The 14,389-nt window shown below is 39.7% G+C and overlaps 1 protein-coding gene across 2 annotated transcripts in view; it reads left to right on the forward strand.

Annotated features, from left to right (window-relative positions):
- Nucleotides 1-14,389, forward strand: part of PPA2 (inorganic pyrophosphatase 2) — a 141,326-nt gene that overhangs the window by 5,947 nt on the left and 120,990 nt on the right. For both annotated transcript variants that reach the window (XM_049885585.1, XM_049885586.1), the window contains exon 2: nt 13,350-13,414. In XM_049885585.1, coding sequence (XP_049741542.1) covers nt 13,350-13,414 — 65 coding nt within the window. The remainder of the gene's footprint in view (nt 1-13,349; nt 13,415-14,389) is intronic.

Raw genomic sequence — 14,389 nt, forward strand, 5'->3', positions numbered from 1 at the left:
ACTGCTGCTGTACCAAAACTGCTTTTGTCAAGGCTATCTGTAACTTCCTTGTGGCAAATTTAGTCAGCAATTTTATATCCTCATCTTACGTGACTTACCACTTTCTCCTCCTTAAAACACCTTTTTTCTCTTTGCCTCTGGGACAACACTCCTTCGTAGTAATTTTATTTTGATAACTGTTCCTTCGAAGACTCCGTTGCTTGTTCATTCTCGTGTTTCCGAACGCTGGAATTTGTAGTGCCTCAGAGGTCAGTCCACTTCTCTATCTGTACTCTCTCTAGAGCAAGGGTCAGCAAATGTTTTCTGTAAAGGGTCAGATGGTGAGTATTTTAGGCTTTGTGGGCCATGTAAACTCTGATGCGACTACTCGGCCAGTGCAGTACAAAACCAGCCATAGACAATATGTAAATGTATGGGTATGACTGAGTTCCGACAAAACTATTTACAAAAACAAAAATCAGGCAGTGGTCTGGATTTAGTCCATGGGCCATCATTTGCTGACCCTTGCTCTAGGTGATCACATCTATTCCCATAGTTTTAGATGCCACCTATGACTCCCATGAGGAGGCCTGGTGGCGCAGTGCTTATATGTGCTCAGCTTCTAACTGAAAGGTTGGTGGTTTGAACCCACCAGCTGCTCCACATGAGAAAGATGTGACAGTCTTCCGTAAAGATTACAGCTTGGGAAACCCTATGGGGCAGTTCTATTCTGTCCTGTAGGGTTACTGTGAGTCGGAATTGACTCCACGGCAGTGGGTTTGGTTTTTGTTTTACGACTCCTGTATTTTTAACTCTAGCTCCAGTCTCTCCTTGAACTTAATGTTTACATGTCCAGCTGTCTACTCTCTATCTCCACTTCAGCGTCCAAGAAGTGTTTCAAGGTTAACATGTGTTAAACCAATAACCAAACCAAACCTGTTGTCACTAATTCACTTCCAACTCATAATGAGTGTATGGGACATAGTGGACCCACCCCATAGGGTTTCCGAGGAGGGACTGGTGGATTTGAACTGCCAACCTCTTGGTTAGTAGCCGAGATCTTAACCATTGCATCATCAGGGCTTCATGTGTTAAACAGCACCTCCACTCTAGCTTGTTTCTTTGTCTTTACACCTAGAACCAATAACCTAGGAGTAATTTTGTAGTTTCCTTTGCTCTCAGTTGACATCTAGTTTATCAGCAGATTCCATCAATTCTGTCTTCGAAATGTATCCAGAATATAGTTACGCCTCTCTATTTTCACTTCTGCCACTTTACTCCATATCACCACCATGTTATACCTGATCAATTTCATTAACTACCTAATTGATCTTCCTGCTTCTATCCTTGCCCCCTTATCGTCTGCTTTCTATACAGCACTCAGATTGATCCTTTTAAAATACACGTCAGGTTATAAACAGATTCTGCTCAAAACTCCGGTGGCTTTCTGTTTCACTCAGAACATTTGCCTTAGTCTACAGGGTCCTATGTGAAACAATGCTATGCTACTGCTCTGAATGTATCTCCTGCCACTCTTCCCTTTGCTCACTTCTTCAGCCATTCTGGCCTCCTTAGTTTCTCAAGCATGCTGTGCATTTCGTGCTTCAGCACCTCTGTGCTTGCTTTGTTTGTAATGCTCCTCCTTAGATAACCTACCTCACTCTTTCCTTCATTCAGGTCCGTGCTAAAGTGTTACTTATCACACCTTCCGTGACTATTCAGTATAAAATATTACCTCCTCCTATTATTCACTATTCTCGTTTCCTGGTTTCTTTTCCTTTGTAGAGCTTATCATCCCTGATGTGTATACACTTTCGTTTGTTGCATCAATTCTCTCCTCCCACAGCTAGAGTATAAGTTCTGTAAGAGCAGGGAATTTATACCCCCAAAACCCATAACACTGGCTGATATACTGTGTGTGTTCAGGAAATATTTATTAAATGAATGGATCTAAGGAACACTTAGAAAGTAGGAAAAAAAGAAGAGAATGTGAATTTAAAAAGTCAAATGAGTCTTTTCATTTTTAAAAGCTATTGCATCCATAAAAAAGGTAGAAGGGGCTATGAAAGACAAAGAACAAGAGTTCTTGGAAATTAAAATATGGTTGTTAACATAGAACTCAATAGAATGATCAGAAGATAAGTCAAAGAACTCTACCAGAAAGTAGAATAAAATGTCAAAGGGGCAGCGAAAAGAGGTAGAAAGAAGACACATGAAGGCTCAATCTAGGAAGTCCAACTAATATGAGTTCCATAAGGAAAGAACAGATGAAATGGAGGGGAAATTATCAAAGGAATAATAGAAGAGACTTTCTAAGAATTAAAAGACCCAAGTGTTCTGACTCCTCGACACATCACTGTGAAATCTCAGAAAACTGAATGTATAGTGAAGCCCCTAAAAGTCCTAAAAGGGGAAAACAGGTCACCTTCAAAGCAATGAGAATCAAATTGATATCGGACTTCTCATGAGCAGCACTGAGTGCTCAGAGTATGGAATAATGACTTAAAAATTCTGAGAGAAAAGAATTTTCCTCCTAGAATTCTTTACTCAACTAATCAGTGACCTAAGATGAGGACTGATTAAAGGTATTCCAGACGTTCAAGGATTTAGAAGTTTATTTCACATGCCGCCTTTCTTACAGAGCACGTTAGGGATAAAATACTGCAAAATAGGTAAATAAACCAAAAAAAGGTCAATGCGTGGGACCCAGAAAACATCTAAATTGGAGCTTGAAGAAGCAGAGACTTGGGGTGCCAAGGGAGCATCCAGTCCAGATTGCAGCAAGAGGATAGAGGGTACCAGAATAAGCTTTTTGAGCAAAGAGAGGATTCTGTGGTTTTGATGGTATCTGTGAGGCACTAGTAGAATTTATAGACATGGTTATGACCAACGTTGCAAGAAAGAAGCACAAAGAAAAAGATGAACAAGAAAGGAAATTTAATGGTAACATCTTATTTGGCCAAGAGTGAACACATAGACATGCTTCTCAAACTTGCCTGAGTGTAAGAATTACTTGGGGGTACTTGGCTGAAAAAATACAGATATCTGGGCCTCCCTCCTTGAGATTCTGATTCACTAGGTATGGGCTGAGGGTCCAGTCATCTGTATTTTAACAAGTATTCCAAGTTTTTCTTAGAAAAGTTTTGGAAATAGACTAATAGAGGAAAAGCATAAAAAATCCAATATGATTATAGACTTGAAGTGAAAAAACAAAAGTGCAGAAAACAAGAACTGGGAGAGAGAACAATGAGGAACAGGTAAAAAACCAGTTAGTAGGAAATCAAGAAGTGCTATTTATGTTTGATGGAATAAGGCATAAAAGTGTAAAGTGTTAAAATTAACCAATAGAGGATTTAAGGGGGAAAGTTTGAGGTCAAATGAACTGAATCCTTACCTTCAGAACTGGATTCAATAAGTATTATGGATTGAATTATGCTGTCCAAAAAGATAGGTTAACTCCTAACCCCTGGTGACCTTATTTGGAAATAGGCTCTTTACAGATACAATCAGGTTAAGAAGTCATTATGGTGGGCCCTAATTCAATATGATTGATGCTCTTTTAAGAATAGTCGAAGAGACACAAGTACAGGGAGAATGCCATCTGATAGAGGCAGGGATTGGAGTGAGGCATCTACTAACCACACCTTGACAGCAGTACTGGAAGCTAAGAGAAGGGCATGGAACAGGTTCTTCCCTAGAGTCCGCCGACATCTTGATTTTGAATTTTTACTTCCAGAACTGTGGGAGAACAATTTTCTGCACTTTTACGTCACCCAGTTTGTGGTCATTTGTTATGGTGGCCCTGTTGTTGTTGTTGTTAGGTGCCGTCGAGTCGGTTCCGACTCATAGCGGCCCTATGCACAACCAAACAAAACACTGCCCGGTCCTGCGCCATCCTTGCAATCGTTGTGCTTGAGCTCATTGTCGCAGCCACTGTATCAATCCACCTCGTTGAGGGTCTTCCTCTTTTCCGCTGACCCTGTGCTCTACCAAGCATGATGTCCTTCTCCAGGGACTGATCCCTCCTGACAACATGTCCAAAATATGTAAGACGCAGTCCCACCATCCTTGCCTCTAAGGAGCATTCTGGCCACACTTCTTCCAAGACAGATTTGTTTGTTCTTTTTGCAGTCCATGGTATATTCAATATTCTCCGCCAACACCACAATTCAAAGGCATCAACTCTTCTTTGGTCTTCTTATTCATTGTCCAGCTTTCACATGCATATGATGTGATTGAAAATACGATAGCTTGGGTCAAGCGCACCTTAGTCTTCAGGGTGACGTCTTTGCTCTTCAACACTTTGAAGAGGTCCTAAGCAGCAATTTGCCCAACACAGTGCATCTTTTGATTTCTTGACTGCTGCTTCCATGGGTTTTTATTGTGGATCCAAGTAAAATGAAATCCTTCACAACTTCAGTCTTTTCTCCATTTATCATGCTGTTGCTCATTGGTCCAGTTGAGAGGATTTTTGTTTTCTTTATGTTGAGGTGTAATCCATACTGAAGGCTGTGGTCTTTGACCTTCATTCGTAAGTGGTTCAAGTCCTCTTCACTTTCAGCAAGCAAGATTGTGTCACCTGCATAACGCATGTTGTTAATGAGTCTTCCTCCAATCCTGATGCCCCGTTCTTCTTCTTTAGTCCAGCTTCTCGTATTATTTGCTTAGCATACCGATTAAATAGGTATGGTGAAAGAATACAACCCTGACACACACCTTTCCTGACTTTAAACCAATGAGTATCCCCTTGTTCTGTCCGAACAACTGCCTTTTGATCTATGTAAAGGTTCCTCATGAGCACGATTAAGTGTTCTGGAATTCCCATTCTTCTCAGTGTCATCCATAGTTTGTTCTGATCCACACAGTCAAATGCCTTTGCATAGTCAATAAAACACAGGAAGACATCCTTCTGGTATTCTCTGCTTTCAGCCAGGATCCATCTGACATCAGCAATGATATCCCTGGTTCCATGTCCCCTTCTGAAACTGGCCTGAATTTCTGGCAGTTCCCTCTCGACATACTGCTGCAGCAGTTTTTGAATGATCTTCAGCAGAATTTTGCTTGCGTGTGATATTAATGACATTGTTCTGTAATTTCCACATTTGGTTGGATCACCTTTCTTTGGACTAGGCATAAATATGGCTCTCTTCCAGTCAGTTGGCCAGGAAGCTGTCTTCCATATTTCTTGGCAAAGATGAATGAGTACCTCCAGCGCTGCATCTGTTTGTTGAAACATCTCAATTGATATTCCATCAATTCCTGGAGCTTTGTTTTTTGTCAATGCCTTCAGAGCAGCTTGGGCTTCTTCCTTCAGTACCATTGGGTCCTGATCATATGCCACCTCTTGAAATGGTTGAATATCGACTGATTCTTTTTGGTATAATGACTCTCTATGTATTCCTTCCATCTTCTTTTGATGCTTTGTCGTGCTGTGGGGGCTTGTTGTTGCTGTGATGCTGGAAGGTATGCCACTGGTATTCAGATACCAGCAGGGTCACCCATGGAGGACAGGTTTCAGCTGAGCTTCCAGACTAAGACAGACTAGGAAGAAGGACCTGACAGTCTACTTCTGAAAAGCATTAGCCAGTGAAAACCTTACGAATAGCAGCGGAACATTGTCTGATATAATGCTGAAAGATGAGCCCCCCAGTTTGGAAGGTGCTCAAAAGATGACTGGGGAAGACCTGCCTCCTCAAAGTAGACCTTAATGATGTGGATGGAGTAAAGCTTTTGGGACCTTCATTTGCTGATGTGGCATGACTCAAAATGAGAAGAAACAGCTGCAAACACCCGTTAATAATTGGAACCTGGAATGTATGAAGTGTGAATCTAGGAAAATCGGAAATCGTCAAAAATGAAATGGAATGCATAAACATCTATATTCTAGGCATTAGTGAGCTGAAATGGACTGGTATTGGCCATTCTGAATCGGACAATCATATAGTCTACTATGCCGGGAACGACAACTCGAGGAGGAATGGTGTTGCATTCATCGTGAAAAAGAACGTTTCAAGATCTATCCTGAAGTACAACGCTGTCAGTGATAGGATAATATCCATACGCCTACAAGGAAGACCAGTTAATACGACTATTATTCAAATTTACGCACCAACCAGTAGGGCCAAAGATGAAGAAATGGAAGACTCTTATCAGCAGCTGCAGTCTGAAATTGATCGAACATGCAATCAAGATGCATTGATAATTACCGGCGATTGGAACGTGAAAGTTGGAAACAAGGAAGGATCAATAGTTGGAAAATATGGCCTTGGTGATAGAAACAATGCCAGAGATCGAATGATAGAATTTTGCAAGACCAACGACTACTTCATTGCAAATACCTTCTTTCATCAACATAAATGGTGACTATACACATGGACTTCACCAGATGGAACACACAGAAATCAAATTGACTACATCTGTGGAAAGAGATGATGGAAAAGCTCAATATCATCAGTCAGAACAAGGCCAGGGACCAACTGTGGAACAGACCATCAATTGCTCCTATGCAAGTTCAAGCTGAAACTGAAGAAAATCAGAGCAAGTCCACGAGAGCCAAAATGAGAACTTGAGTATATCCCACCTGAATTTAGAGACCATCTGAAGAATAGATTTGACGCATTGAACACTAGTGACTGCAGACCAGACGAGTTGTGGAGTGACAGCAAGGACATCATGCATGAAGAAAGGAAGAGGTCACTGAAAAGACAGGAAAGGAGGAAAAGAACAAGGTGGATGTCAGAGAAGACTCTGAAACTTGCTCTTGAGCGTCGAGCAGCTAAAGCAAAAGGAAGAATTGATGAAGTAAAAGAACTGAACTGAAGATTTCAAAGGGCCTCTCAAGAAGACAAAGTATTATAATGACATGTGGAAAGAGCTGGAGATGGAAAACCAAAAGGGAAGAACACGCTCAGCGTTTCTCAAGCTGAAAGAACTGAAGAAAAAATTCAAGCCTCGAGTTGCAATAGTGAAGGATTCCATGGTGGCCCTAGGGAACTAATATACTAGGTAATTTCTGAAGCTAACAAAAAAACAAATAGTAATATGAGTATATTATTTAGAGAAATGAAGATAACCACTAGACCTAAAATACGTTATAAGAAGTAGAAGTGGCTGCTTGGGGAGAGATGGGACCTATTTTATTTTTTTAACCATATGCAGGACTTGGTTAAAATCAGCAACAGCAACTTGTTTTCAACTTTAAAGAGCCAGAGCTTCAGGTAATGAAGTTTTACATAAGATGTATCACTGGTTTACTCTGGCTCTGAGAAAGGGCTGACTCTTCTGTGTGTTCAGTTCTTTGAAAAGTGGCAACCATTGTCTGTTTTATATACTGTGGCTCGTATGTGTGGTACATATGATCCCTTTTATTTTATAGAGGATCAGGGTAAAAAAAAAAAAATACTCATTGCGGTCAACTTGATTCTAACTCATAGCGACTCTATAGAGAGGGCAAGGGTAGATAGTGCATATCTTTAAACCAACCTTTGAAGAATCTTTAAATGAAACGTAATTAAAACTGACCCTAGACGAGCTTTAATGGAGTTCTCATATCCTTTGTTTGTGCATAGATAAATGACTAGCTGTGTAAACATGGTGAGAGGACTCCTTATGTTTACACTATGAGAGGATGAGGATGACGATGAAGAGGTAGCAGCAGCAGTGGCAGTACTCGCCCCAGCTTCTCAGCTAGTTCCTCAGTCCGCGTGTGGTTCCTCATGCACGTGAATCACTGTTTAGCTCTTTCGTGTCCCATCATCTAGCGCATTGCCTTTATACACTAAATGCTTTGTAAATGAATATTGCTTAATTCAAGAATCAGAAAATTAAGCTTCAAAGAAATTGAGTTGCCCTGTCAAGGTCAGTAACTAGAAGTCAGGCCCTTGGCCTCTGCACTCATCCTTCCTGTGCAAATTATATTGCTCATCAAAGTGTTAACCATTATTTGAGGTCTAAGGCCATATTTTATTTTTTCCAGTAGTTTTTATTCTTTATTACTACATTTTTATTTATAAATATTTTATGATACAAATGGCTTGTGGTAGGTATAGTTATCCCAGTCAGTAGTTGTAGAGCATTCACTAATTAATGAAATTAGCGAATTAAAATGTAATTTAATTAAAAATTAAATTGGCAATTAAAAACAGTTTAAGCATGTATACTGGCCTTGTCTTAGTGTTTAAATATATTTAATTTCTGACTTAAAGAGAACGACATCTAGGTAATCTTCCTATAAATCCTTAATTTCCTGCTATCCTGATTTAGTCTAGTCCGATTTTTTCCTTGGGCTTGAGTAACACTCATTTTGAAGTTTTGTAAATTCTGAGGGGCTTCTCCACAGTTAATTGGATTATCCAAGTTAATGGATTGACACAGTGGCTGCAACAATGGGCTCAAACATAGCAACGACTGTGAGGATGGCACAGGACCGGGCAGTGTTACATTCTGTTATGCATAGGGTCGCTGTGAGATGGAACCATCTGGATGGCACCTAACAACAACAATCCACAGTTAACAGGAACATTGGAGCCTTAGGGAAATCTAACACCGAATCTGTGTCCTACAGTTATTATTTATTCTAATTACAAATATAGACCATCTAGTCTATGTAGATTACTTACGTTGTTGTTAGGTACTGTCGAGTTGGTTCCGACTCTTAGCGACCCTGTGCACAACAGAACGAAACACTGCCCGGTCCTGAGCCATCCTTTTAATCGTTGTTATGCTTGAGCTCATTGTTGCAGCCACTGTGTCAATCCACCTTGTTGAGGGTCTTCCTCTTTTCCGCTGACCCCGTACTCTGCCAAGCATGATGTCCTTCTCCAGGGACTCATCCCTTCTAACAACATGTCCAAAGTATGTAAGACGCAGTCTCGCCATCCTTGCCTCTAAGGAGCATTCTGGCTGTACTTCTTCTAAGACAGATTTGTTCGTTCTTTTGGCAGTCCATGGTATATTCAGTATTCTTCACCAGCACCACAATTCAAAGGCGTCAGTTCTTCTTCGGCCTTCCTTATTCATTGTCCAGCTTTCACATGCATATGATGTGGTTGAAAATACCATGGCTTGGGTCAGGCGCACCTTAGTCTCCAAGGTGACACCTTTGCTCTTCAACACTTTGAAGAGGTTCTTTGCAGCAGATTTACCCAATGCAATGCGTATTTTGATTTCTTGACTGCTGCTTCCATGGCTGTTGTTTGTGGATCCAAGTAAAATGAAATCCTTGACAACTTCAATCTTTTCTCCGTTTATCATGTTGTTGCTCATTGGTCCAGTTGAGAGGATTTTTGTTTTCTTTACGTTGAGATGTAATCCATCCTGAAGACCGTGGTCTTTGATCTTCATTCGTAAGTGGTTCAAGTCCTCTTCACTTTCAGCAAGCAAGGTTGTGTCACCTGCATAATGCATGTTGTTAATGAGTCTTCCTCCAATCCTGATGCCCCGTTCTTCTTCTTTAGTCCAGCTTTTCGGATTATTTGCTCAGCATTATACCGATTAAATAGATATGGTGAAAGAATACAACCCTGATGCACACCTTTCCTGACTTTAAACCTATCAGTATCCCCTTGTTCTGTCTGAACAACTGCCTCTTGATCTATGTAAAGGTTCCTCATGAGCACAATTAAGTGTTCTGGAATTCCCATTCTTCCCAGTGTTATCCATGGTTTGTTATTATCCACACAGTCAAATGCCTTTGCGTAGTCAATAAAACACAGGAAAATATCCTTCCGGTATTCTCTGCTTTCAGCCAGGATCCATCTGACATCAGCAATGATATCTCTGGTTCCACATCCTCTTCTGAAACCGGCCTGAATTTCTGGCAGTTCCCTGTTGATATACTGCTGCAGCCATTTTTGAATGATCTTCAGGAAAATTTTGCTTGCATATGATATTGTTCTATAATTTCCACATTTGGTTGGATCACCTTTCTTTGAGTAGGCATAAAAATGGATCTCTTCCAGTCAGTTAGCTAGGAAGCTATCTTCTGTATTTCTTGGCATATATAAGTGAGCACCTCCAGCGCTGCATCTGTTTGTTGAAACATCTCAGTTGATATTCCATCAATTCCTGGAGCCTTGTTTTTCGCCAAAGCCTTCAGAGCAGCTTGGACTTCTTCCTTCAGTACCGTCGGTTCCTGTTCATATGCCACCTCTTGAAATGGTTGAACATCAGCTAATTCTTTTTGGTATAATGACTCTGTGTATTCCTTCCATCTTCTTTTGATGCTTCCTGCGTCGTTTAATATTTTCCCCATAGAATCCTCCACTATTGCAACTTGAGGCTTGAAAGATTCCTGTACTTCCTTGATTTAATAATAAACCTTCCCGGCTCATGCAACTTCTTGGATTCTTAGAGCTGAAATTATTAATTTGCATCACAGAGATAGGTCCCAAATGTAACAATTGAGGTAGTGTGCTAAAGGATTATATTTTTCTTCTCTTCATCTTTTTGATTTAAAGCAGAAGGACAGAACAATCACAGCTTGATGATTGCTCTTTGGAACAAGAGTTTCCATTTATACATTAATATGCATTTTCCTAACCTGTTTGTAGTTTTTCTCACCCCAGCTCCATACTTCTTAATTTTTAAATTTACCTACAGTATAGTTCACTTTTTTTTGTAAGCAGTAGTTTTGACAAAAGTGTAGATTTGTGTCAGCGCTATCACTCTCAAAGTATAGAACCATTCCATCACTCCAAAAAAATTCCCTTGTGCTCCCTCTTTAGAGTCAGCCTCTCCCTCTACCCCCAACCCCTGGCAACCGCTGATACTGCTGTTTGTCCCTGTAGTTTATTTGAAGTTGAGTGCCTCCTATCTTCAGGTACTTTCTAGGTGCTGTGGAGTATACTAGAACCGAAAGAAACAATACTAGGCAACAAGAAAATCTCCTTCCTTCAAGGAGCGAGCTTCTAGTGACAAGTGCTAAGGAAAACAACAAAGAAGGCCAGGAAGAAATGAAATTTTGGTGGGGTGGGGGCCGTTGTAATTATTGGACTGGAGCCAGTACTTGTATTTTTGTTTTTATAAACTGGATGGGGCAAGTGGTTGAGTGCTTGGCTGCTAATCAACAGGTTGGTAGTTCAGATCCACCCAAAGGTGTCTTGGAAGAAAGGCTTGGTGATCTACTTCCAAAAGGTCACAGCCACTGACAACTAACTCTATGTGCAGTTCTACTCTGAAACACGTGGGGCACCATGAGTCAGAAGCAATTTGATGGTAACTGGTTTAGTCTGTTTTTAAATTTTGGCATAATTTTAGATTTAATAAAGTTGCAAAGATAGTACAGATAGTTGCAACATACCGCTCATCCAGTTTACTTCAACGTTAACATCTTCCATTACGATTATGTATTTATCAAAACTGAGATATAAATATTGGTTCCTTTTTTTTTGTTTTTATTATTAACTGTACTCTGGATTTTACTAGTTTTTCCACCGATATCCTTTTTCTGTTCAGGGATCCATTCCAGGATAGCATTCCCTTTAGTTGTTTTCTCTCCTTTAGTCTCCTCCAATTGAGACAGTTTCTCAGTCTTTCTGCTGTATTTTGACCTTGATACTCTCAAAGAGTACTTGTCAGGTATTTTGTAGTTGCTATTTAAGTTAGCCTGATGTTTTTCTCATGATTAGACTAAGGTTATTGATTTTGGGGAAGATTACTACAGAGGTGAAGTGCCTTCTCATTACAGCATGCTTATCAGGAGGTATGTGCTGTCAACCTAATTCATCACTCATGGTAGTAACCTTGATCATTTGGTTATGGGTACTGTTTGTCAGTTTTCTCTACTGTAAAGTTACTATTTTTCCCTTCCATATTCTGGTATTTGGAAGCGAGTTACTAAGTCCAGTTTACACTTAAGGTGGGGAGGAGGACAGGGTAAGCTTCGCCTCTTGGGCAGGAGTGTATCTACATACGTTGTTTTGAATTCTTTTGTAAGGATGATGAGTCTCTTATCCCTTGTTTATTTATTTATTCATTTATTTATATAAGTATAGACTCATGTATATTTATTTTATACTTTCAGTTATAATCCAGTACTTCATTATTTAGTTTGTAGCTCAAAATGGTCCAGCTTTGGGAGTGCTTTCAGGTTGACTCTTATTTCCTGTTATACTGGAAACCCTGGTGGCGTAGTGGTTAAGAGCTACGGCTGCTAACCAAAAAGGTGGCAGTTTGAATCTACCAGGTGCTCCTTGGAAACCCTATGGGGCAGTTCTACTCTGTCCCATAGGGTCGCTATGAGTCGGAATCGACTCAATGGTGGCAATGGGTTTGGTTTTTTTTGGTTTGTAACTCCAACATTTTGTTTTTTGAGCACTTAGTTACTTTCTGGCACTATAAGATGCTCCAGACTCATTTTATATTCTCTGCCCTAGTCTTAGAATTAACTGTTTCCCCAAGGAGCCCTAGTTCCTTTTATTGGAGAGTCATATTTAGAAACCAAGATCTGGTTGCTGGGCATGCTCATTGCTACTGGGATGTTAGCCAGTGGTTATTTTATTTTGTTAAAGTATTTGTAAGGTATAAATTAGAAAATTATGCTAGGAAGTTTAAAAACAAAAAAAATCCTATTGCTGTCGAGTTAATTCTGACTCATAGCGACCCTATAGGACAGAGTTGAACTGCCAAAAAGTAAAACACACCCTGACTTAGAAAATTACAAAATAAAAAATTTCTATGACAGTCAATTTCCGTCGACATTTCTGAGAATAAATGGATGTATACCTTTTAAAATTCTGGTAAAAGTACATACTGAGTTATTGTTATTTGTTTAAATCTATACTTTGGAAAGTATTTAAAATGTAAGCTTCAGTATATAACTTTAAAGAAGAGAAATTTTCTGTTCTTGAAGTTTGTTTTTATTTGTTTTTGCTTTGAGCTTACCTTAATATATTAGCATCCTAACTTTGAGTTGAAGCAAATGATTTGTTCCTTTTTTTTGAACTGAGTGGAAACTCTTCTTGCCTTTGGACCTTTCTTCATGTGGACTGTAGGTGGCTATTGGGAATTCTCTTGTTTGATTTCTCCTAGGGAAATGAATATCAGTTTTAATCTTTTTTTTAAATGTGAATTTATTAACTTTTTGAGTTTTAGTCTATTTTTGACATTTTCTGCTTTGGGTATTTTAAGCCACAGAGATAAGTAAAATAACTTCAGCATTTACCAAGTATAGTTTATTTGGCATAAATTTCTTTTTGGTTGTCAGATTGGAACAAGTTTTAAAAGTTGAATTAGACATTTATTCAAATTGGGAGTTAAAGTAAGCTTTGAAAAAAAGTATGTAAATTTAAAAGTGGGTGAGGTTATTATGGCAGTAAAGAAGAGGGTAGACCATTGCTTTAACTCTCTGTTGTTTTCTTTTTCCTTTGCAGAGAATGTAGCTGGTCACTACATTTCCCCCTTCCATGATATTCCTCTGAATGTGGACTCTACAGAGGTATTGTTTTAGCTTATTTTGGAGATGAAATTATCCACTTCTAGTATCACCATAAAATGCTTTTTGGAAGCATCTTGAAAAGACAGAAGATGATTGGAAGTCATGAAGAGAGACAGAGGGGTTATAGTAAGCTTCCTTTATGAATTAGAATTTGCATGAGGAAAGGATCATTCTAGGAGGACTTAGGGAGAAAGGAGTTAGTGGCCCATAAAGCTTAGAATTTGATAGGAAATAAAGATTTATGGGTAATAATTTAAGAGGTTAATGAAAGGCTTATTTTTAATAATAACAATATAGTTAACATTTGTGGATTAGTTCCTATTTGTTTATTATGTGTACATAAAGGACCCCTGGTGGTGCAGTGGTTGAGCACTCGGCTGCTAACCAAAAGGTCGGCAATTTGAACCCACCAGCCACTCTGTGGGAGAAAGATGTGGCAGTTTACTTCTGTAAAGATGTACAGCCTTGGAAATCCTATGGGATAGTTCTGTTCTTTCCTATAGGGTTGCTATGAGTTGGAATAGACAGCAGTAGGTTTGGTTTGGTTTTATGAGTTGCTGTTGTTATTTGCAAGGAAACTGCTGATGGTATTTTGTTGACTTGTCCAAGATCACACAGCTAAGTGGCAGAGCCAGGTTTTGGACCTTTATTTCCGACCACAGAGCTCACGCTTTTTAACCACTCTATCAAACAGTTGCTAAAAAAATAATGCTGGGATAATGGTGGTGTTTGAATAGTTGTTCTTTTAGAGCCTAAAATCACTTGACAGTAGTGAGGCTGTAAAAGGTGCTAGTCAAATAGGAATGAGAGGCCTGCTGCTATAGGCAGAACTGAGAGGGGCCCAATATCGTTGGGACATATTGAGGGCTGTCCTGATTGTTGGCAAGATGGCATAATTGCTGGTGGTTGTTGTTAGCTGCCACAGAGTTGGCCCCTGACTCATGGCAACCCCGTGCACAGCGAAACAAAACGCTG

Source organism: Elephas maximus, chromosome 5 (genome assembly GCF_024166365.1).
Source record: "Elephas maximus indicus isolate mEleMax1 chromosome 5, mEleMax1 primary haplotype, whole genome shotgun sequence".
Lineage (NCBI taxonomy): Eukaryota > Metazoa > Chordata > Mammalia > Proboscidea > Elephantidae > Elephas > Elephas maximus.